General features: G+C 44.4%; 1 protein-coding gene across 1 annotated transcript; it reads left to right on the top strand.

The window, feature by feature from the left end:
- The first annotated feature begins 634 nt into the window (after positions 1 to 634).
- On the top strand, positions 635 to 23,441 carry LOC144720437 (uncharacterized). Its single transcript, XM_078597239.1, has 5 exons — positions 635 to 777; positions 3,590 to 5,587; positions 9,836 to 10,061; positions 11,637 to 11,951; positions 23,313 to 23,441. Exons 1-5 carry the CDS (start codon positions 641 to 643, stop codon positions 23,439 to 23,441), a joined length of 2,805 nt encoding a protein of 934 aa, XP_078453365.1. The 5' UTR covers positions 635 to 640.
- Positions 23,442 to 24,025: the final 584 nt, after the last annotated feature.

Genomic DNA, 24,025 nt, shown 5'->3' on the forward strand with positions numbered 1-24,025 from the left:
ATCTGTGAAAAATAACTTCATAGCTCATTGGAGTCCTCCAGTCTAAATAAAGACTCCGATTTTGAATGTGAAGATGCCAATATGTGTTCAACTTTCATAAGTTGCTGAGTGCAGCTAAATCGATTGATATGAAGTCATAATAGAAACAGCATGGGAAAAATACGGCAAATATAAATTAATAATACGTCCATTCATGGTACTTGTGAGTCTATACGTTTACATTGTGTGTATGTTTAATATTCTATTTTATGTTCTCATCATCACCATGCTGTGTGCATATTCCTTCTGTTTGACGTTGATTTGTTCGCCCGTGCCTCACCTTCCCTGGGTTGCCGTGAGAGCCTCCCCTTGTGTGAGTCGCCTGCTCCCATGTACTGGGCCACAGAGCACCACTGACAGGTACCTTCATTTTTTAAATTCATTTTTATTTTGTGTCACGTTAATGATGAACCTGGTCTCTGTCCAGAATGTCTTTTTCCATTTCTCCATAATTGTGTTATCATTGCATCTTTTTTTTCCAAATATGAAAGTCATATACGTGCACGAGCTAAAGAGTTATGAAATGAGGGGGATCCATGTCAATACTGACGCTTGTTGAAAAATGTATGTCGTATTGTTTTATTGGCAGGCTGCTTCCCCAATGGGTGTACTGTCATCCCAGGCAGAGCATACAGGGATGCGCACTTATTATTACAGTGCAGAAACACCGGAAGAAATGCAGCGATGGCTGGAGGCCATGAGTCTGGCATCACGACTGCAACTTGGTATCCCACAAAGGTAAAACCGTTCACCCAAGAAGTAACATTTTCGGCTCCATAACTTTTGTGAACGATGTTATTTACATAGCCCTTCTAAAAGTCCACCGAATTAACTAAATGTTTTGTTTCAATTCTGGGTAGCTTTATTAGAGAGGTATTGTTGTTTTTGTTTACTTCTTCGAGGTAGTTTTCCAACGTGGAAGTGGTTACGGTTCTTTAACATGGTGATGCCATGGGTATTTAACATCCAATTTTGTAGCAGATGGTACGTTTTGTAACATGTTCGTGGATATTACAATGCAACTTCAAAAAGACACCCCTTGTACACGTGAACTGACCGGGGCAGTGATTGTGCTCCCAGTATAAGTGCGCCACCTTCGAAGGTGCCAACTTAAATAAAACTATAAACAATTTTTTATTTACCAGGTAAGGCCCACTGAGCGATATACTCTTTTTCAAAAGCGACCTGGTTATCACAAATGATAGCTCAACGAAGTGGCTTATGTTGAAATTTTTAGCAGCAGCCAAATACTTGAAAACGCATGTTTCTAAATGTGGAGGTAAAAATCGGAGGACCTGAAAAAGAATCCACGCGACCGCGGGGAAAACATGCAAATTCCAAATATATAGCAGGCGTCAGGGTTGGGATCGAACCCATGACTTCCTGTATACCAGGGGAGGTAGTTAACATCTTGCCACCGTGGCACCCGTGGCACCTTGCAGGGTAGCTCACAAAACCAGGTGGGGGCAGTGAAGCATCTCCAAGCTGACGGTGCAGGTTCCGGGGTTTCCTGCTGGAGAGCGAGTAGTCCAGGTTTTTTTGTGGTTTCTCATCAATACACCAAACTGCCTTCTTCAAGGGGATCCATGAGTCCCATTTTTGTATCCGGTGTCTTGGACATCTGTGAAAAAGAGCTGCATAGCTCATCAGGTTCTTCCAGGATAAATAAATATTCTGATTCTGGGTCGCATTGAAGTCTGCCATTAGTCGCTGGCTTTTCTTGGGCCAGAAAGGCACATATTCTTTCCTGTAGCCCTACGTGGGTGACTGCTACTTTCAACAGTCGGACAAAATGGTGGTAGTCTTTTGGAGATGGTAGTATTCTTTAGATGAGTGGTTCTTTTTTCAGTTTCATTTCAGTTTAATTTATTAGGTATAACCCTGTGGGCCATGCGGCTCTTGACTCGGGTGCAACCGCAACAAACAAAACATGAACAAGAAACATCTTAGAGTGACTACACGCAACAGAAAAATCCAGGAAAAAACAGCAAAGTCTTCCAGAAAGAACACCGTATATCAACTCTGTGTGCAAATATCCCAGTGGGATGCAAGTCAAACAATAACAACCATAAGACAATTTAGATGAAAGTTATCAGGCTAACTCTGTACTACAACAAATAAATATTGCGAAACCAAAACGTTTTCAAAATCACCAAAATAACGCTATAAAAACAATGTAACAGTGATCATAGGAACTGTGATTCAAATTTAACAATAAACAATATACATAACATGTACAACAAAACTTTGCAGCCATAGCTGGCGACATGAGTCACTCCATAACAGCAGGATTATCAGTGTCAAAAAATTTCAATACACCTTTAAAGATCAGCACACTATAATCAAAACTCAAGATCATACTTTGCAGCGGTCATCCGGAATGATACATTTGATTTCAGGCCATTCTGAATATCAGTGGCAGCTAGGGGTGTACAACTCCTCTAGAGCAGTTTTGAGTGAAGATCTCACAGGTAGTGATCCAAGTTGCAGTTTATTGGCGATAGCATTCCAGATCCTGGGGGCATCAATAGAAAAGGCCCTTCCTCCAGTATTTGTACGGCAATAAGGAATGTGAAGCTGGTAAATGAGCTTAGGTCGCATTTGTTCCTCGAAACAGTGAGGAGATCCAGCAGGTAGTGTGCTGATTTTTTTGTAAGTACATCGTGCATAAATAAGATCTGATTTACAAGCCGTCGATCAGTACGATAAGTTAAGTTTGACCCAATGTTGAGATCGCAGTGGTGGGTCCTGTATGGGCAGTTCAATGCAAATCTTAAGGCCGAGTGATACATTGAGTCAAGCTTCTTCAGTATAGTACTGGGGGCTGATTTATATACGATGTCACAGTAATCAAGTAGAGGCAGTATGGTAGCTTTTATCAATTCCAAGCGGAACATAGGGAGGAAGCAGTGCTTGTGTCAATACAGAAAACCAAATTTGTATTTTGTCTTTTTACCAATATAATCAATGTGATCTTGAAAATTCAGTTTTGAATCAAAGATACCTATAGATCTTGACTTGCTCTATTTGATGATTATTTAAGGTGGTATTCAGAACTAGTTTAAGAGCAACTAGCTGATGCTGTAGTTTGTTGAAATCACCTTGGAGCTTAGCAATCACGTCATCCGGAGAGCGGCCAGCAGTAATCAGTATCGTGTCATCTACTGTAAATGTGGGATGCAAGTTAACCTTTACTGTAGCCTGCACCCCCTTTGGTTCTCAGAAAGGGCATCTCGCACCCCCAGGGAGTGCGTGCACCCCAGGTTAAGAACCACTGCTCTAGATTGTCGCCTTGACAATGCTCTTGGAGATGAGCAATGAGGCCTTTCGGAAGTTCCCTCTTGATTTTTGGGACTGAGATGACGAAATAATAATCAATACCATTAGCAATAGAAATGTTTTACTTTGTGGTGTGCTGAAGTGTAAGTTCAATATTTTGAATGTCGTTCATTAATACCTAAACGTGGTGCAGGTGTTTAAACAAATGTGTCTTAGATTTTATTTCTAAGCTGTATATTTATTTAATTTGTATGGTTTTATTTATTTACAGCAGCAATTCCTCGAAGAAATCCCAAGAAAGGCCCCTGATGCTAATCAACCACACAGAGAGCAAGCGTTTGAGGGATGCAAGTGAATTAAAAAGAGACTATGCATCACCGTGTTCGGCAAATGAATTTAATCAGATAAATGACACCACAAAGGGTGAACTGTTAATGTCAAAGTTGGAGTTTAAAATGCAACACATGGATACGAGACTGTACGAAGGATATGAAAAGAGGGATGTACCCCGAACTCATGACAAGGTGTTAAGGAATGTACAAATTCCCACCGTGGGAAACTTTGAGAGAAGTGACTTGATTTTGCCACGGGAAGATGTTGGGAAGAGACTTTCATCGGTATGGAAGAGAGAGGATCTTCAGAGAGAACACGATGCGGAGCGGTATTTCAGAGACATTTCTAAACCAAGGGACTTTTGGGAACTGGAAGAACATCACGCCGATGGTCAAAATGAAGAGGATAAAAAATTGTTTTTCAATGCAAGGAATGATGGTCGGAAAATGACATTTAGTGAAGGATGCCAACAGCCTGGATTTCAAATGGAAAGCACAACACAAAACAGCGCCGAGGGGCGTGAACATCGACCGAGGTTGCAGAGCCATTTCTCAGAGGTGACGCAGGGAGATCAGAAGCAGAAAGCCACGCTTCCTCAGCGTAGCACGAGTGTGGGCAGTGCCGTCGGCAATAGAAGTCCCGCAAGTGACAGACAGAGCACCTTCTACAAGCATGGAGCAGCCTCACATAGGCAAAGCCAAGCGTCATTGTGCAGTGGAAATTATACGCATCACCCGAGCCTAGAAATGTTAGATGGTGGAATGGAAAACCATGCAGTTTTAAGTGATAGAAAAACGTCATGTCACAACCAGACAGAAGATAGTCTGAAGCACATGCATTACCCAACACACCTGGAAAAAGAAACCTCTAAATATAGGCAGAGCTCATTGCCACAAATTAGTGACACAGGCGCATACAAGCAATGTGTCCTTGAATGTGCAATACCTTTATATGAGGAGAGGAATGTACCTTTATACAGCGACGGAGATATTTACGAACAAAACCAAAATATAAGTCAAATGAACAATGATAGTTGTACAGCAGTAGTTTCTAAGTCAGACATTAAACCGATGGGATCAGATTATTCTGATCGCTATAATAGACAAAGTACTGCAAATTATGATGAATTACAAAAGACTCACGCATTGTATTCTGATGGAAATGCAGCCACAACTAGGCAAAGCCGGGCAGTACACGATGCTAAAATGTGCCATTATCAGCAAGATGCAGTCATACCAAACGATAGTTTAGGCACGCAACATGTAAATCAAGTCGCTGCTAATACCAATACTGCATATTTCCACAAGCCAGCTGCAATAAATAGCGCTAATACTCATCAACAGAGTAAGAAGACATTCTGCCACAGTAAATCGGAGCTTACAAAGAGTCAAGAAGTGTATTGTGAAAGTGTGAGGCCATATTTTCGAAGTCAAAATAATCTGGTTGATGATGAAGACATGTATCTTCAAAGCATAACTTCTTTAATTCACGGGGCACAAATAAGCTTAAGCAAGACAACCTTAGATGAAGAAGTTGTCACACATTTGCAAAACCAGAAGACATTGGATGAAAATACTTACAAGCAGTATGAAGTCATTCCACATGAAGTTACCCAGAGACAGAACCAAACATTTTTTCATTCAGAAGAATTCCATCCGAGCTATACAGGCCTGATTGAAGAAGCATATACTTACAGACCAAGCCAAACAGCTCTTGATTGTGGAGCCAATAGACAGAGCCACGTAGGCGTAGACAGTAGGCCAGCACTACTGACCAAGAGCCGAATTTCACTGGACGGGGGTATTGGGGCTTATAGCAGCCACAGCCATGCCATTCGTTCAGAGGCTGAGCGGCAGGCACAGAAGAGGAATTCTATGGTGCATTTGGAATACTGGGTGAGGACACAGAAAGAGAAAGTTGAAGGTGACAGAATGAGGTGATTATACACACTTTTTTACGTTTTGTACAACCTTAAAATGTGAATGTCTGCTTGTTCAATTACAGTACAATTAAAGTTAAAACTAGGAGAAACATGGACAAAAAGCACCCATATGCATTAAGTCATGCTCTCCAACATGCATTTATCCTCAGAAGTGTTTGCTCATTATCAATGATAACAGAAGCGCTCATGTCAGGTTTGCAAGAATCATTATGCCCTTAGGCCACAATAAGGCAATGGGGTTCGGATGGTGGCTCTACTGGCGAGGGCACACCCCGGCTGCAATGGCTGGGATGGGAAGGCATGTTTTTACGAGTCTCTAACGTTTGGGCAACTGTTCAAATTGGCTGGTTCTCTATAGAGCAAGGCCCATATAGCAACAACACTTGATAGTAAAGTTCGTCGATATTGGATCATCGTTACAAGAGTTACTGGGCCCTGCCCCCCCCTCCCTTAACAGACAGACAACAGAGCTGCCTGATTTGAAGTGTTCAATTATTGTACTTAAACCCTTACCGTTCTGAGATGTCTGCAAGTTACAGGGTGTGGGTCCCGTTCACCGCTGAATGTCGGAATGCGCAAGTGGTTCGCGTACATTTTATTTAGAGACGTATAACGCCACTGTTTTTACAGACGTACTCACCGCAGAGAACTGTAGCGACATGTCCGCAATCTATGATAGCTGGCACCAAACTGTGCCACGCTCCCTCCTGCATGGCCTTGTGGGAACCTAGGTACTGATAAAGTTACTTTATTTACGTTTTTTTCCCCAGTTTAAAATGCAATATACTACTCATGCGGAATAATAATACCTCTCATGGTCCAGCTAGCAGAGTAGTATCCATGGCACTCTTTGTTGTGAGAGGACAAATGTTACTTTGTTTTCCTATCTAGTTGCAATGCTTTGTAATTGACAAAGTTAGCTAGGTAAACATTGAAGTGGATTAAACATACATTTTGAGAATATTTCAGCATAATAGCTGGAATGTCTACTGGAATCCATGATTATAGCTGATTATAGCTGGTTATGGTTATTCATGCCAAGTGGATAAGCTAAGTCTGGATGCACCCAATCTTCCCAAGGGTGTGCTTATGTTTATGCAAGCCTTGGGGAGTAATTTTGACTGAAAACAACAATCGCATCTCAAATGTTTCTTATTCTTGATAAACCATGGACAATGGGAGAAATGTGTTGCACCATTCCTTTTATTTGTTAATATGGATGAGATACAGATTGGACAACATAGATCACGGATGAAAGCAGTTTCACTGCATACTCATTCGAGGCAGACTCCCAAAGTATTGGCTAAAGAATCCCACATATTTATTTATAGTATATTTAACTATCTGAGTTTGATTCCTGGCCTCAACCATAAACCAGTGGTGAGTGACATCTGAACCGGTTCTGGGTCCCTGTTCACAACCCGCACTCACCAGCATCGTGAATGATGATCAAACAACCCCCATAACCAAGGCGAAGGCCTCATCAGTGGTTTCACAAATATTAAGAAACGTTATTATTAATTCGGCGGTCACCCTCACACCAGGCTCGTAGTCTTGAATCTTTATCTCCATGAACTTCTTTCACACCGTACGAAGCCAACCATGCTTATCGGAGGTGCAATTTTAGATAGATAAATTTACAGCTAGTGGGAGTCTCACCCTTCCAGGGGAAGGAGGGGTTTGAGGTGGGGGTGGCGATGTTGGGGCGCTTAGCACGTGTCCTCCAGCCACCTGTCAGCAAGTCTGAGAAAGTTAGTATTAGTGGCCACGACCAGCTTGGGCTAGCTTGGGGACAGGCTCAATTGTTCCCAAGGTTGCCGAGGTGCTTGGCCAAGTGCTGAGCGTGGAATCTGACAGCTCAGCTTCTGCATCAGGTGTGGCGGCGCCCTTAACGTGGCGCACCGAGTCTGGGGGGGGGGGGGGGGGCTGGGGGGTGGCTCAAAATTGACCGACACCCATGACTCATGCTCTCAATGCCTGGGAAAACGCACGGCGTGACATTGCTTGAGCATCGTCTTGTACGGCTGCCACTGGAGCAAGTGGATTGCGGCGCCTCAACATCTAGCACAATTGGGAAATGGCTCAGAATTCCTTGGATGCTTTGGATGAAGCAATGTCCGGCCCTTCAGGCATGTGCTCTACCCCGGAGGGGCAGGGAGGCGCACGATCCAAGTCGCCTATGAGATTGGTTGCCCCTAAGGGGAAAACCAGAACAGTGGCGGTGATCCGGAAGTGCGGTGTGGCCTGCCATGGGCTGGCCCTGAGTTCTGCTGGCATGCGGACAACACTGCAGATGCCGAGTGATAAGCAGCCACGTCGTTTGGCTTCATCTGGGTTGCGGCATCTGAAGGATGACTCTGCGGCTTCTAAGGAATCGCACGGTGCCCCCCAATTGTCTCTCTTGTTGGGCAAGGCCCTCCTGCAGCTCATATATGATATCTATCCTTCTCTGTGGACTTTTTTGCCTTGTCCTCCCATGTCATTTCTTAGGAGGCAACAGTGGGCTATGACTGCATTGGGTGGAGCCCGGCATAGACCTGGCTTTTGATTTTGGGGGGCCCGTGAGTCGTGAGGGTCCCTGAGGTGGACCCCTTCCCACTTATGCCTCCTACTTCGAGTCTCCCTTTGATGAAGAAATGGGAGGTGACAATGAAGGTTTTACTCTTAAAAGGATGCAGTTTATGAGGCGCAAGCTTTTGAGGAGAATTGAGTCCAAACCAGTGCCAGACACTGAGCTTGGCATGGGGTTCTACTCCACATTTGTGAGGGTTTGTGAGGCAAACGGTGGGGTTCTGGGTTATTCAGAATGTATGGCGTTTCAACTACTTTCTCTTGTACCACTGTTTCAAGATGGAATCTTTGGTAGCAATGACAATAGCTGTGCAGCTCCTGGATTGGTTGGCATCCATAGATGTCCACAATGCCTATCTGCACATCTCCATTGTTGCTGCCCATCATCGTTTCCTGCACTTTTGTGTACTTTCACACCATTGGCACTTGCGTGTGCTTGCCTGGCTGCCCAGATGAGTATGGCTCACGCCTTCGATATCCTGGAGGACAAGGAGCAGTCGTCATATCCTCCAAGCCAACAAGGAGTGTGTGTGGGTGGTTCTCGTCACTTCTGCCTGAGCGAGGATGTCATGGTTCTCCAATCTTCTGGCCCTGATGGAGGCAGTCCTCTTGCCACTTCTGGAATGTCCCAGATCTCCTCTCCCAGCGAGGTTTTTTTGGTGTCAGGGGCTTCAATGTTTCAGCCTTATGGCATGGTCATTGAGAGGCTCAAGTTCCATCACCTAGGTCTGGATCAAGATGTGCAGGAGCTGCTGATTAGCTCCCGAAGACCCTTTACCTAGAGAGTCTAAGATTTCCATTGGTAGCAGTTGTGTGTGTGGTGCCACCTTGTGGACCCTTTGTCCTGCGGTTTGGCCTGAGTGGCCAAGTTCCTGGTGGTCGACGCTCAGCGTGGTTGTTTCCTCCCATCGCTGAAGGTCAGGTCCCCACGTAATCTGCACTTGGAATCTTCACTTGGACCTAAACTCTTATACGCTGCCCCTTTTGAGGCTTTGGCGACCTGCCCTTGAGAGTTTTATAACCTTTAAAGCATTGTTTGTGGCTGACAATACCCCCTGGTGACCAGGGGGTATGATCAGGTACCCACCCCCCCATCTAGATTCCTAGGCAGATCGTGGGTTAATCACATCGTAGTTTATAATTTTCACCTCCCCACATTGTGTTAGTCATTGGGATTCTTTCACCAGTCTTCACCACATTGGGCTGTGTGGCTCGGTAAAGGTGGATACCCCAAGGGCCATTTCAAACACCACTGGATGAGACCATAACCCATATCACCGGATTCATGAAGGTTGTTTTATGAAATGCCACTATTAATCAGTGTACTCGTGCATACCAACACATGCCAATCCAGGGGATTCCTCACCTACAGATCCTAAACACAAGTGGTCATTACTCTGCAAAAAATTTGGCTCAACGATAGCCTAAATGGCTTCATAAATTGTGCACCTTGCACTTTTTAATTTTTTCCAATTAAGTCTGTTGTGAGTAATAAAGCCCTGTTTAAAACACAGTTGATAGCTTATATATATACATGTTTCATAATATGAGCTTATGTAAAAATATCTGATTTATAAAAGTCCACTTGCAGAAGAGTGCCGCAATACAGTATGACATGGGAATACTTTACAGGGAATATTAATCGTATTGAACCACTTGTTCTTTTTGCAGTATTGCTTCCGTGCAAACCATGCCTCCGGCCATGCCTAGTTACCACGTGGGGCTGAGTGGGCAATACACGGACAGCTCAGTCCCAGCACCTCAAGCCATGCCTCGGCGTCCAGACAGCATGGCCGTGTCTTCAAGACAACAGCAGCAGCAGCAGCAACAGAACCTCCAGTACCGCCAAGATGTGTCTTTGGAGCTCCACAAATGGAAGCAAAGGCAGCAGATAAAGGTGTGTTCATGACCCACAAAGCCACACGATTGCAAATTTCATAAACTCAACACATTCAGACAAATTCATCTTTGGATGTGCTTTGCAATGACTAATAGTGTACACGCATACCTCACGTAGCGTTCGAGATGCGTTCCCTGATAAGTGAGCGTGAATCAAATCAGCGATAAAAAGGGGTCGTTATAGCATTGTATATATGGGGATGCATTCCCGAAAGCATGATGAGTGATATATGAGGGCTTAATTGGGGTATCGGGAAGTGCTAATTATACAGATGTTAATATAATTTTACGAATAAATGTTTTATTATAATAACATCCATAAGTATTACCAGCATCTTTCTGTATCTTGGAGGAATCTGATGAGCTATAAAGCTCTTTTCTACAGATGTCCAGTAGCGGCACGGGGTCAGAACGTTACAACAACAAACACTAGAAAAACACTATAGGAGTGCGCAAAGTATAGGAAAGGTAAGTACATTGCTAAAAAATAAATACGTAAAATAGAAAAATAGATAAAGTGGATAAGTTCTAATTGCAAAAGTACACACATTCCCAAGCTTGAGCAAGGCAGCAAAACAACAGCAAGAACAGTCCCAGACCACACCAAGACAACGCCACACAGTCCCTCAATAAAATTGCACGTTAAAATGTAACTTGATGAATGGGCCAGGATGAAAGTTACAAGTCACATTCGCAAATGCAGTTGTATCCAGCAGGAATCTTCTGGTTCAGGATATTTTTTTAGGGATTATTAACGATGTTAACTAAGGAAACGGTTACTCACCAGTGCATCTCACCGCCTCTACCCGACTCCTCATCGCTTGCATTTGAACATCCAAAGTGATCCCTTTCCTTGTCACAGCATTTACAATTTTGGGTTCACTCTCCAATACACCCGTGTGCTGAGCATGTTTTGTTTCTGTGACAAACCTTACTAATTGGCTCTGTTGAGTAGTGGCGGGTTTCGCGACATTTTATATTTATATACAATCTAACCCAAAAAAACCCTCTTATGGACTCCAAATGCGTGTTTCTAAATGTGGAGGGAAAAACTGGAGAAAAATCTACGCAATGATCTCCATAGTGTAGAAGTGGGTTCCCAGAAACAGACTTTGTAGCAGTGGGCATTTGTGATTACACTGTACTGAATAATCCTAACGAGGAGGAAACTGGTCTACAGTTGTCTCTCTGTCTCACTGCTGCCTATCGATGGCATTTGCACAAGTTGAATTTACGGTGACCTTCGACAAGTTGACCGCAATACAGCCACTCAGAAACTCTTGTATATTATGGTTTTTGTATAATACACAAGAAGGCCGATAGATTTTTGTACACTTCTCTGGGTGTTGTTTGAAACGTGCTTCAACAAACATGTTTATGGCATTCCACACTTGCTTAGTGTATATCTTAATCTCGGCAAGACACAAACAAATAACGGAGTTTGTAAATAAATGGCTTAAGCACAAAAATTGACTCACTTGCGTTTGCGTATGTGAAGTTTTAGCTGGCAGGATGTGGATTTCTTTGATATCATAGGCATTGTGATTGAGATGATACATCTTGTTTTGAGCAGAGCAATACGTCGCTGCAGCGATTACACACTGCGCCGTGTGTGCTGGGGAGCATGGTGGAGGAGGAGGAGATGCGCTGGATGACGCCACCGCCTCCTGCAGTGTTGCCTCATCCGTACGGCTCCCCACCACCCCATGCCTCCTACACGCCGCCCACAGTCTCCCCAGGGCCCGGAACAACGTCTGGAGTAGCCAGCCCCCTTCGAAGGCCAAATACTCCTGTGCGGAGGATTGATACTGGCTCTGTCAACTCACTGCAAGAAGCTGACACCATCCATCTTCAATCCAGCACACCTTATGTTACTGTTACCAACCAGGTGAGTAGTGTTGAATTTTACGTTCGTATCACGAGTAGTTTTTCAATAATTGGAAAAAATAACAAAGTGAAAGGTGCTCAATTTATGAAGCGATTTAGGCTATCGTTGAGCCTCATTTTTTGCAGTGTAATGACCACTTGTATTGAGGATCTGTAGGTGAGGAATCCCCTGGATTGGTGTGTGTTGATATGCATGAGTACACTGATTAATAGTGGCATTTCAGAAAACAACCTTCATGAATCCGGTGATATGGGTTACGGTCTCATCCAGTGGTGTTTGAAATGGCCCTTGGGATATCCACCTTTACCGAGCCACACAGCCCAATGTGGTGAAGACTGGTGTAAGAATCGCCATGACTGACACAATGTGGGGAGGTAAAAATTATAAACTACAGTGTGATTAAAATAACCAACGCAGTACTGTTCAAATTAATGAAGGCAGTTTAGTAAACATTTCGTTATTGAAGATAGTCATGTGTTGTATCTATGCCCTGTTTTCCGTTATTAATATTAAGAATAATTAAGAATTTTTTTTTTATCTATATATTTTTTTTTATTAAATAATGAAAACAACCCACTACAAGCACACCAGGAATCTGTGAAACGGCCATTAAACTGGCAAGAAGTCGGTCACAGAGAGGTCAGAGACATCCAGATGGACAAAGATCGATGGCCTGACCTCCCAAGACATCTTGAGATGCACGGAGGGGGTGCAGAGCAGAGAAAAACTACTTTTGCCACTCGCGTTTTCTTAACGTTTTCCTTACCGAAAAGTAGAAACTTAACAAAGAGAATTAACCAACAAACAAATTTTTTATTTTTTATTAGTAATTCTATTATATTACTCGTATTCACCGCATACATATTATTTAGAATTCTATGTTTCCTATCTACATGACCTTCCTAAAAGCTAAAGAGTACGAATTCCAGAAAGCTTAAGTGGAAACATAGTTACACTTAACCTCAGGACATTAAAATATAACTCAGAATAAAACACCAATCTCTGGAGAACTAAACTTGGCGAAGCCCCAAAATAATGATGTGACGAGGATCATTACGAATATTCATTAAACATAGACGAGTGATAACCACGATACTAAGACCGAAGGAACTCATAAAATATAATTCAAGAATAAATGTAACACACAGGACCACATAAATGTATTGCAAAAATCTCCTCAGCCACCTTTGTCTTCCAGCGGGGTCTGGCAAGCAAGGAGGGAGCAAAAAGGTCGGAGGGGGGAATCGGTGCCTGACATTCCAAAGACATCTGTTTTTTTTCTGTTTTGTTTTCTCTCGAAAAGAATGCGCAGAGAGGGGAGTCACGTTTTGAGTTAAGCACAAGCGCGCTTAGCGAACAAGCAGTCTGGGTCGAGTCGTGCTCGGTCTCGCAACTCGGCTTGCGACGCGGCGTTGCGACGGGGCTCGCAAGAGAGCTGGGGTAGATCGTGCCTCGAGAAGTGATGGAACGAGGAGGGGTCGTTCGAGTCGCAGAAGTCTGAGTTCAACCTGGGTCGGGGCTGGCCTTCAGCCGTACTCCGGCTGGCGGAGCGTCGTGAGGAAACGAAACACCGATGCCGATAGCAGGTGTCGCTTCTCGCACAACGAAGTTAAGTGCGAGTGAAGCTGGCAGCTGCACGAACAAGGGAAGCACGGAGAAGAGAGAGTGACGAGTGACGACAAGCAATCAACCTGTAAAAGGGCAGAAATCGCCGAGCGTCGATCAAGCGAGCAAAGCAGAGAGCGCGACGCAGTGGAGAAAGCCTGGTCAAACGGCTGTGAGGAAAAGGACAGCACCATCGAATGCGCAGTGTGTTTGAGGCGCACAGCGACCAACGACCCAGTGAGAACAGACCAGACGTCCAGAGCGACGGCGAGCATCATGCCGACTCAACAATCAATCGAGCAGTGGAGAAGCCGGGGGCTGCCACCAAGAGAGAGAAAGCGCCATCGAATGCGCAGTGTGCTTGATACTCAGACCGACCACCACCCAGTGAGCACAGCCGCGTCGTCCAGAGCCACAAGCCAACACAGTCTGAAGCAAGGGCGAGTGTCTGTGTGAAGTTGGCAGCGATCAAGGAGAGAGCGACAAGAACAGCACGACCCGGGCGTCACCGAGCGTCGTGCCAACTCGTCATCTAGCAGTAGAGGGAGAGAGAGCGCAAGAGCAGCACGACTCGGACGTCACCGAGCGTCGTGCCGACTCGTGGAGGAGCTGCGCGCTATCCGGCGACGGAATCATCGTGCACCACGTTGGCGAGCGTCGTGCAAACTCAATCGAGCAGTGGAGAGAGAGAGAGCGCACAAGCAGAGACACGCCCGAGCGAGGGAGCAGCATGACTCGCTGCGGCCACGCCCAACCCAGAGAAAACCTCTGGCCGCTGTTTGTATCCTCCCACACCACACAAGCTAACGACACAACTCCCGGCTCTAAGAATTAATTAATTTTACAAGGGGACAACGCACACACAGCACGCACACGAATAAGACTAAAAAAAAATATCTTTGCGTTTCAAAAAGGGTTGCCATTTCGAGGTGGTGCGTTCACTACCAACTGATCGTGCAAAGCAGTTGCTGCCGTCGAGTTACATGAATAAGAAATGTTTTAGTCATTCAATTTCGTTAATTGCATAATCTTGCCCATGAATTTATTGACGTATACTTGCTTTTGGATAAGAGAGTGTCATGTGTTTGTTTAGAATTAAAATTGCTTAACACCAAGTCTCGAGTGTTTCTTCCAAGTCCATGCAAAACTGTCTTATTCTTGAGAACTGTATCCTGTGATGAGATCTGAAACTGGAGACCTAAAATAACATAAACACACTAAGATAATCAGTAAATGTTTAATCAATGATAATCGTGTTACCCTGATTGATACAACTCTGGATAAACGAAACTAAGCCTAATTATCATAACTGATCACATTAACATAATCGCAAGCATCCGCATAAGTTACTACGATTATCTCCGCGATTATCATAATCTATGCATATAATCACACACATTATCACAATTTATGCATGTTAATACACACATTAACATAATTAATGCGATTTGCGCATTTTTTGGAAAATTATAAATTTTTATTATTTTTATCAAAATTTCATAACCCAACAAATGGGAGAAAATAATGGGGTGGCGTCGTCCGGGATCTCTCGCAGACAGTGTTTTGCATGGATGATGGAATGAATCACTACGTGTTAACTAGAATATCGTGATCGAACATTGCATGGTGAATGTAAACGGGCATAAAACAAAAAAAAACGCCCTCTGAGGTTAAAACCCAGAATAGCAGGTTGAAACAAAGACAGTGGAATTAAGATAATATCGTATCAAACCGATTGCATCCTGTGATAAATGGTGTTTGAGGTACGCACTCTGAATCGGAAAATAACAGAATAGCTCGAGTCAAATTGACTACACTCTGTGAGATAATTGTTTTATATGCACTCTGAAAGGAAATGTCAAAGTAACTCCTGCCACAGTTGAGATGCTAGGATTAAGATTAATTTTTGAATGGATTACGGGGTACTGGGAGCTCGTATTAAAACGTACCAACCGATCTGTTACAAAGCAGTACAGTCAGAGAGACATATGGGAAGGGAGCTGTATCGATAACACCTCGGGGGAAACTAATTGACTGGATAAAATGTAACGAAGGCGAACACGATGCAAAAACTGCAGAGAAGGCAGGACAGGACTCATGCCTTCCCACACAGGCATACAGACAGGGATTGTGGAATGAGGAAAAATTTGGAAAGGAAACGGGAGAGAAATCGTCTCTAATAAACGAGGAGAATTGTCCTCACACCCTCGAGAGGGAGGAGAAATCAGTGCTCGCGACACCAGCGAAACTCACAGACGTTGATCCACAGAATAAATATGAAAGTAACAGTAAATCACACTCTTGGGTACGTGGACAGAGTCCAGGGACTGATCGCACAAAAGTTAAAGTAAAATCGCCAGGACATGCTGCACTAAGGGCAGAGGCAAAAACTGAAGGGAAATGGCAACACGAGCGACACGGCACAGAGCGCACACACAAAAAATGCACGCCGCTGAAACACGCCCGACACAGCACAGATGAAAGTGACAGATTGCCTGATGATAACTTGTTTGATGATGACGCTGACGGCGATCAACTTTCGGAATACTTATTCAACAGTAAAACCCTTAAATTGATGGACAAGGCTCTAGTCAGAATTCCCGATTTTGACCCACACAATAAGTCCATGGATATACACACACATATTGCAACAGTAGAAGAGGAGGCAATGATTAGAGGGCTGAGGAGACGGGATGAAAAAGCGAGTTTGTTGAAACGGAGCTTACATAAAGAATCTATACCATGGATACAGTCACTACCACACAAGGTTAGAAATGATTTTAAACAACTGAGCCTGGCAGTGATTCGGAAGTTTGGAGAATATTCGACACTCACTGAGGGGTTTTATGCGGTAAAATCGATGACCCAGGGCATGGACCAAGACCCACGTGGCTACCTTTTACAATTTAAAAGAGCGTATTACGCAGGCGATGTGAATCGATACCACGAAGGAGATAAAATGTTCAAAATTATGTTTTTTAAATCCTTGAGCCCAGAGATTACAGAAAGGGTGAGAATGGTTTTGAATCCAGAAACCGCATCCTTACGCCGCATAGAGAGCAAGGCGTACATGGCATGGTTATACAGAGCTAAGAATCATAATTCGGATCCAGAACACAGGGAGAGGGATAAGGAACCCAGCCTCTCAGAGAGGAATAAAAATCACCAAGCAGTCCCACAATGCAGGGAGGAGCAAACACGCACGCACCTGTGGCAAAATAAACCAGAGAGAGGTTGGCACGAGAATGAGAGCAGCACAAAGCCGAACATTCAGGAGAATCGCAGAATGTGGAGGCCAAGGGCAGAATCATATCAACACCCCATGCCCCGACATACGCAAGGTCAAAATTACCCACAAAGATGGCGAAGTAACAATCCAGGAAAAATTTGGCACCCAAATGGGAGAAACACTGGGCCAAAAATGTACGAGAATCGCAGGAGGGAGAGGTTCAGAGCAGAACCATATCAACACCCCATGCCACGACAAACGCAAGGTCCAAATTACACACAAAGATGGCAAGATAACCATCTAGCAGGATGGTGGTACACAGACTGCGGAGGTACGGAGGCGAACATTCAGGAGAATCGCAGAATGTGGAGACCAAGGGCAGAATCATATCAACACCCCATGCCACGACATACGCAAGGTCAAAATTACGCACAAAGATGGCGCAGTAACAATCCAGGAAAAATTTGGCACCCAAATGGGAGAAACACTGGGCCAAAAATGTACGAGAATCGCAGGAGGGAGAGGTTCAGAGCAGAACCATATGAACACCCCATGCCACGACACACGCAAGGTCCAAATTACACACAAAGATGGCAAGATAACCATCTAGCGGGAAGGTGGTACACAGATTGCGGAGGTATGGAGGCGAACATTCAGGATAATCGCAGGATGGGAGGTCAAACACAATCGGTCCAATTCCGATCAATTTCTCCACCGGCTATACCAGGAGGGAATAGAGGAATGACACAGAATGCGGTCCAAATACGTGATGAACCACCCACAGTGAGTGAGAGCGAGCGGCCAACACGCGCCCCACCCGCCGAAGTGTTGTTAAACCCTGAGCTCAATGGGAAATGCAAGCAGGCTGCAAGTGACAGGGCGGGCAAATACCGCCACGACCGGGAAACATTAAATGCATACGATGCGGTAGGAAACACGAGCAGTGCGCCCGTAAATGACGCGCAGATCGAATACAAGGACAGGGCTGAATTGAAGTGTGATCGGACAGTAGATAACAGACAGCAGAGACAGAGAGGAAAACCAGAGCGCACAGGAAAAACAGTGCCACGCGTCGCAAAAGAGAGCGATAATGGTGCAGGGAGAGGGAACACAGAGACCCACCCTGAGAAGTACAGGCGTGAGCCTCTGAATGGAAAATATCCAAATGAAACAAAAATTAATGTGGATCAGAGTGCTGAAATGAAGACGAATGTCCATGACGTATCGGGAATGGTGTTGAAATCCAACCCACTCGTACAAACCAAAAGGACAACATTACGAGGCACGGATTTAAATCGACACGCTGACTCGGCAAATGTGCATGTAATCGCAGAGAGAGCGAATGCCATTGATAACGGAGTACAGAAGTTGGTTGTGTGCGCGAATTCTGATTATGTGCAGCACAATTTTACACCACACACTCCCACGACGCGAGAGAGTGAGAGGGGAAATTACGAAAACGAACCGGAAAACCGTGATCGAATGATCAAAGTGATGTGGTAAACCAGACACTCGGAGCTTGGAAAAATTATGGTGACGAGGTAACATGAGGAAGGTAACGCATAAATGCGTTCGAAACCGCTACCTAGCGTTTCCCAGGATTTAACAAAAACAAAAAAATTAATATCCGCCGTAGTTATGATGGATAAGAATCGATGTAACTTGTGGTATTGATGTTTAACGTTTTGTTGTATTTTCCTTGCTTATTTCAAATGTAACCATGTGAAGATTGTGATACGTACGCGCGCAGGTCGTAAGGAATGCGTTATGGATTGGTATCGATGTTTAACGTTTTGTTGTATTTTCCTTGCTTATATCAAATGTAACCATGTTAAGATTGTGATACATACGCGCGCCTTGTAAGGAATGCGTTATGGATTAGTACCGATGTTTAATGTTTTGTTTCATTTTTTTTGCTTATTTCAAATGTAACCATGTTAAGATTGTGATACATACACGCGCGTGGTAAGGAATAACTGCCGAGAGTGAGGGCGGCTTATGGATTTATAACGAAAAAAAACAGGGCATTTACTTTGTTTAAAAATTCGCCAGTAGCCGATCAACCACTGATAATTTTTAAAAGGGCGGATTGTTGTATCTATGCCCTGTTTACCGTTATTAATATTAAGAATAATTAAGAAAAAAAAAATTATTATATCTATATATTTTTTTAAATTAAATAATGAAAACAACCCACTACAAGCACACCAGGAATCTGTGAAACGGCCATTAAACTGGCAAGAAGTCGGTCACAGAGAGGTCAGAGATATCCAGATGGACAAAGATCGATGGCCTGACCTCCCAAGACATCTTGAGATGCACGGAGGGGGTGCAGAGCAGAGAAAAACTACTTTTGCCACTCGCGTTTTCTTAACGTTTTCCTTTCCGAAAAGTAGAAACTTAACAAAGAGAATTAACCAACAAACAATAGTTTTTTTTATTAGTAATTCTATTATATTACTCGTATTCACCGCATACATATTATTTAGAATTATATGTTTCCTATCTACATGACCTTCCTAAAAACTAAAGAGTATGAAATTCCAGAAAGCTTAAGTGGAAACATAGTTACACTTAACCTCAGGACATTAAAATATAACTCAGAATAAAACACCAATCTCTGGAGAACTAAACTTGGCGAAGCCCCAAAATAATTATGTGACGAGGATCATTACGAATATTCATTAAACATAGACGAATGATAACCACGATACTAAGACCGAAGGAACTCATGAAATATAATTCAAGAATAAATGTAACACACAGGACCACATAAATGTATTGCAAAAATCTCCTCAGCCACCTTTGTCTTCCAGCGGGGTCTGGCAAGCAAGGAGGGAGCAAAAAGGTCGGAGGGGGGAATCGGTGCCTGACATTCCAAAGACATCTGTTTTTTTTCTGTTTTGTTTTCTCTCGCAAAGAATGCGCAGAGAGGGGAGTCACGTTTTGAGTTAAGCACAAGCGCGCTTAGCGAACAAGCAGTCTGGGTCGAGTCGTGCTCGGTCTCGCAACTCGGCTTGCGACGCGGCGTTGCGACGGGGCTCGCAAGAGAGCTGGGGCAGATCGTGCCTCGAGGAGAGATGGGACGACGAGAGGTCGTTAAGGTGACAGTCTGAGGGCAGTCTGTCCGAGTCGCGCTCAGTGTTGCGATGGGGCTCGCAAGAGAGCTGGGGCAGATCGTGCCTCGAGAAGAGATGGGACGACGAGACATCGTTAAAGTGGAAGCCTGAGAGCAGTCTGGGTCGAGTCGTGCTCGGTCTCGCAACTCGGCTTGCGACGCGGCGTTGCGACGGGGCTCGCAAGAGAGCTGGGGCAGATCGTGCCTCGAGAAGAGATGGGACGACGAGAGGTCGTTAAGGTGACAGTCTGAGGGCAGTCTGTCCGAGTCGCGCTCAGCGTTGCAACGGGTCTCGCAAGGGAGCTGTGGCAGTCGTGCCTCGAGAAGAGATGGGACCACGAGACATCGTTAAAGTGGCAGCCTGAGAGCAGTCTGTCCGAGGCGTGCTCAGTCTTGCAACTCGGCGTGCGACGCGGCGTTGCGACGGGGCTCGCAAGAGAGCTGGGGCAGATCGTGCCTCGAGAAGTGATGGAACGAGGAGGGGTCGTTCGAGTCACAGAAGTCTGAGATCAACCTGGGTCGGGGCTGGGCTTCAGCTGTACTCCGGCTGGCGGAGCGTCGTGAGGAAACGAAACACCGATGCCGATAGCAGGTGTCACTTCTCGCAGAACGAAGTTAAGTGCGAGTGAAGCTGGCAGCTGCACGAACAAGGGAAGCACGGAGAAGAGAGAGTGACGAGTGACGACAAGCAATCAACCTGTAAAAGGGCGGAAATCGCCGGGCGTCGATCAAGCGAGCAAAGCAGAGAGCGCGAAGCAGTGGAGAAAGCCTGGTCAAACGGCTGTGAGGAAGAGGACAGCGCCATCGAATGCGCAGTGTGTTTGAGGCACACAGCGACCAACGACCCAGTGAGAACAGACCAGACGTCCAGAGCGACGGCGAGCATCGTGCCGACTCAACAATCAATCGAGCAGTGGAGAAGCCGGGGGCTGCCACCAAGAGAGAGAAAGCGCCATCGAATGCGCAGTGTGTTTGATACTCAGACCAACCACCACCCAGTGAGCACAGTCGCGTCGTCCAGAGCCACAACCCAACACAGTCTGAAGCAAGGGCGAGTGTCCGTGTGAAGTTGGCAGCGATCAAGGAGAGAGCAACAAGAACAGCACGACCCGGGCGTCACCGAGCGTCGTGCCAACTCGTCATCTGGCAGTAGAGGGAGAGAGAGCGCAAGAGCAGCACGACTCGGACGTCACCGAGCGTCGTGCCGACTCGTGGAGGAGCTGCGCGCTATCCGGCGACGGAATCATCGTGCACCACGTTGGCGAGCGTCGTGCAAACTCAATCGAGCAGTGGAGAGAGAGAGAGCGCACAAGCAGAGACACGCCCGAGCGAGGGAGCAGCATGACTCGCTGCGGCCACGCCCAACCCAGAGAAAACCTTTGGCCGCTGTTTGTATCCTCCCACACCACACAAGCTAACGACACAACTCCCGGCTCTAAGAATTAATTAATTTTACAAGGGGACAACGCACACACAGCACGCACACGAATAAGACTAAAAAAAATTATCTTTGCGTTTCAAAAAGGGTTGCCATTTCGAGGTGGTGCGTTCACTACCAACTGATCGTGCAAAGCAGTTGCTGCCGTCGAGTTACATGAATAAGAAATGTTTTAGTCATTCAATTTCGTTAATTGCATAATCTTGCCCATGAATTTATTGACGTATACTTGCTTTTGGATAAGAGAGTGTCATGTGTTTGTTTAGAATTAAAATTGCTTAACACCAAGTCTCGAGTGTTTCTTCCAAGTCCATGCAAAACTGTCTTATTCTTGAGAACTGTATCCTGTGATGAGATCTGAAACTGGAGACCTAAAATAACATAAACACACAAAGATAATCAGTAAATGTTTAATCAATGATAATCGTGTTACCCTGATTGATACAACTCTGGATAAACGAAACTAAGCCTAATTATCATAACTGCTCACATTAACATAATCGCAAGTATCCGCATAAATTACTACGATTATCTCCGCGATTATCATAATTTATGCATATAATTACACACATTATCATAATTTATGCACGTTAATACACACATTAACATAATTAATGCGATTTGCGCATTATTTGGAAAATTACTAATTTTTATTATTTTTATCAAAATTTCATAACCCAACACATACAACACATGCAGTTGAAAATAATTATTCCACCCTTTTGGCTGCCATGTCAACACAAGTTACCCTATCCAGCAAATCAAATCGCTGTTTTTTGTGCGTCTCAATCATTTTCAACAGAATTGCAGCGTACAGACCTATATGCAACTTTGCATCCCCAGCATTTTAGTCAATCCTAGAACAAGAGCACGGATGTTCGTGATAATTTTACAGGAGAGCTGCACCCTTTAACATCAGCTTCGAGGGCCACAGGATATATAAGGGTTATGGTCTGTCTGTAAGTGGCTGTGGTATCTCACCTTGTCACCTGGAAGGGAGATGTGGTCAGGAAGGCCCTATGCCCGTGTCATTCATAAACACGAATTGAAATGTTTGGGTCCCTTCTTGCAGCACATGTGTAGCACTGTTGTGAGTGGTCATCCAGGGATACCTCACAATAGGTGAAATTAGTCATCGTGTCATTTTGGACAAACTGAGGAAATCTCTTCTGATCTCTGAAGCGGGTTGTTTGACACTGCCGGAGTTCGTTGTGCCGTCTGTAATACAACACTTTTGATTTGAGCATGTCAAGCCATGCAAACACCATCTTCGGTGCGAAACCCACCTGCAGTCTTTTGAGGTACCTAGTAGCACAGCAAATAGGTTGATGATTTGTTTGGATTTTTTACTGTTAGCTCTGTATCCATGGGTTTTCTCTGACTGGTTTTGTTCCCTGTACTATGTATACTGCTTTTTATGTACAATACCCTCCTGAAAAATACAATACTGTCCTAAAATATTTTTCACTAATGGGCTTTTTCCTTTATAAAGAATTACTGTTATAAAGGCATGTGTAAATGAAAAATGCATTATCGCATTTGGGTTGGTTTGAAGTTTATTTTAGGTTTCACCAAATGAGAACCAAAGAGACCAGGATAGGGCTGATTCGCAAGAGTAAGCTGAGTCACCTATATAACTAAGTAATTAAAACATAAACAAATCATAATAATCAAGCAAATAGAAATCAGAGAGAAAAAAAAACAAATAGATATCAGATCAAACACAGCAGCAAAAACAACTGAATTATATAATTAATTAAAAATACTGCATGAGCATGAATAAATATTACATTAAATACATTCCTTGTAACAATTGTTGGCTAAGACAAATTTCTTAAAAAAAAGTAAATTGTCCGTAGTACAATTAAGTTGTAAGACACGGAATTGAATTAGCACTCGTGTTTTGCTTGATGTGTTTGCTTGTATTTGATGTTGTTGTTGTTTCATCAGGTGTCTGTGTCCCACTCTCAGCACAGACCCCCACTCCCCCAGATTCACCGTTCCACCGCTGCCAAACCTCCCCTGTCTGTCCGCACGGCCCTGGTTGGTGCCCGGCCCACATCGCGCTTACAGGTGTTCACTGCATGGCTTGTTCATTAATCATTTGTTTTATTATTATAATATTGTTTTGATCTTTTCTCTACATCTGAGATAGGTGCATCGTTTGCCTGCGAATACATTATTTTAGTGTCACGTGTTTTCATTCCATGGGCATACGGTGCTGTCCAGTGGTCGAAATGTAAGTGTAGAAGCACTGGTATGAAACCCATGAAACCTATTTGTCCTGCAGCAGCTCATGTACAAAGCCGTTTCCCTCAGTGGACATATCACGGCGCAGGAATAGGAACCATTCTGAATAGTGCTGGTATAATTTGTGTGTTTGGTGTTGTGAGAAGTGACGGTATGGCATACCATCCTATACTGTCCCAGTTGAACACGTAAGGTGTCCCGTATACTGTCCCTTTTCGACCACTGGTACGATGTTAATTATTTAATTCAGATGTTTTGTTATGGGAATGCGTGTTTAAGCAATATGTTGCACAGACTTGGTGTTCCACGGCCATATATCCACCTCACCCCCCTCTCGGCTCAAAATTGATCTTTTGCACAAACTTCCCTGAACAGAAATGGGCAGTGGTGAATTAACTTGAACTAAAATTATCCTTGTCACGTTGTGCATGCTG

This window comes from Lampetra planeri, chromosome 8 (genome assembly GCF_965212315.1).
Source record: "Lampetra planeri chromosome 8, kcLamPlan1.2.h2, whole genome shotgun sequence".
NCBI lineage: Eukaryota > Metazoa > Chordata > Hyperoartia > Petromyzontiformes > Petromyzontidae > Lampetra > Lampetra planeri.

Excerpts from the sequence above, each read along its gene's own strand:
- LOC144720437 (XM_078597239.1), top strand. The coding sequence starts at position 641 with ATGGGTGTACTGTCATCCCAGGCAGAGCATACAGGGATGCGCACTTAT. Across the intron at positions 5,588-9,835 it reads GTTGAAGGTGACAGAATGAG|TATTGCTTCCGTGCAAACCA; the intron begins GTGATTATACAC and ends TTCTTTTTGCAG. Across the intron at positions 11,952-23,312 it reads ATGTTACTGTTACCAACCAG|CACAGACCCCCACTCCCCCA; the intron begins GTGAGTAGTGTT and ends TCCCACTCTCAG.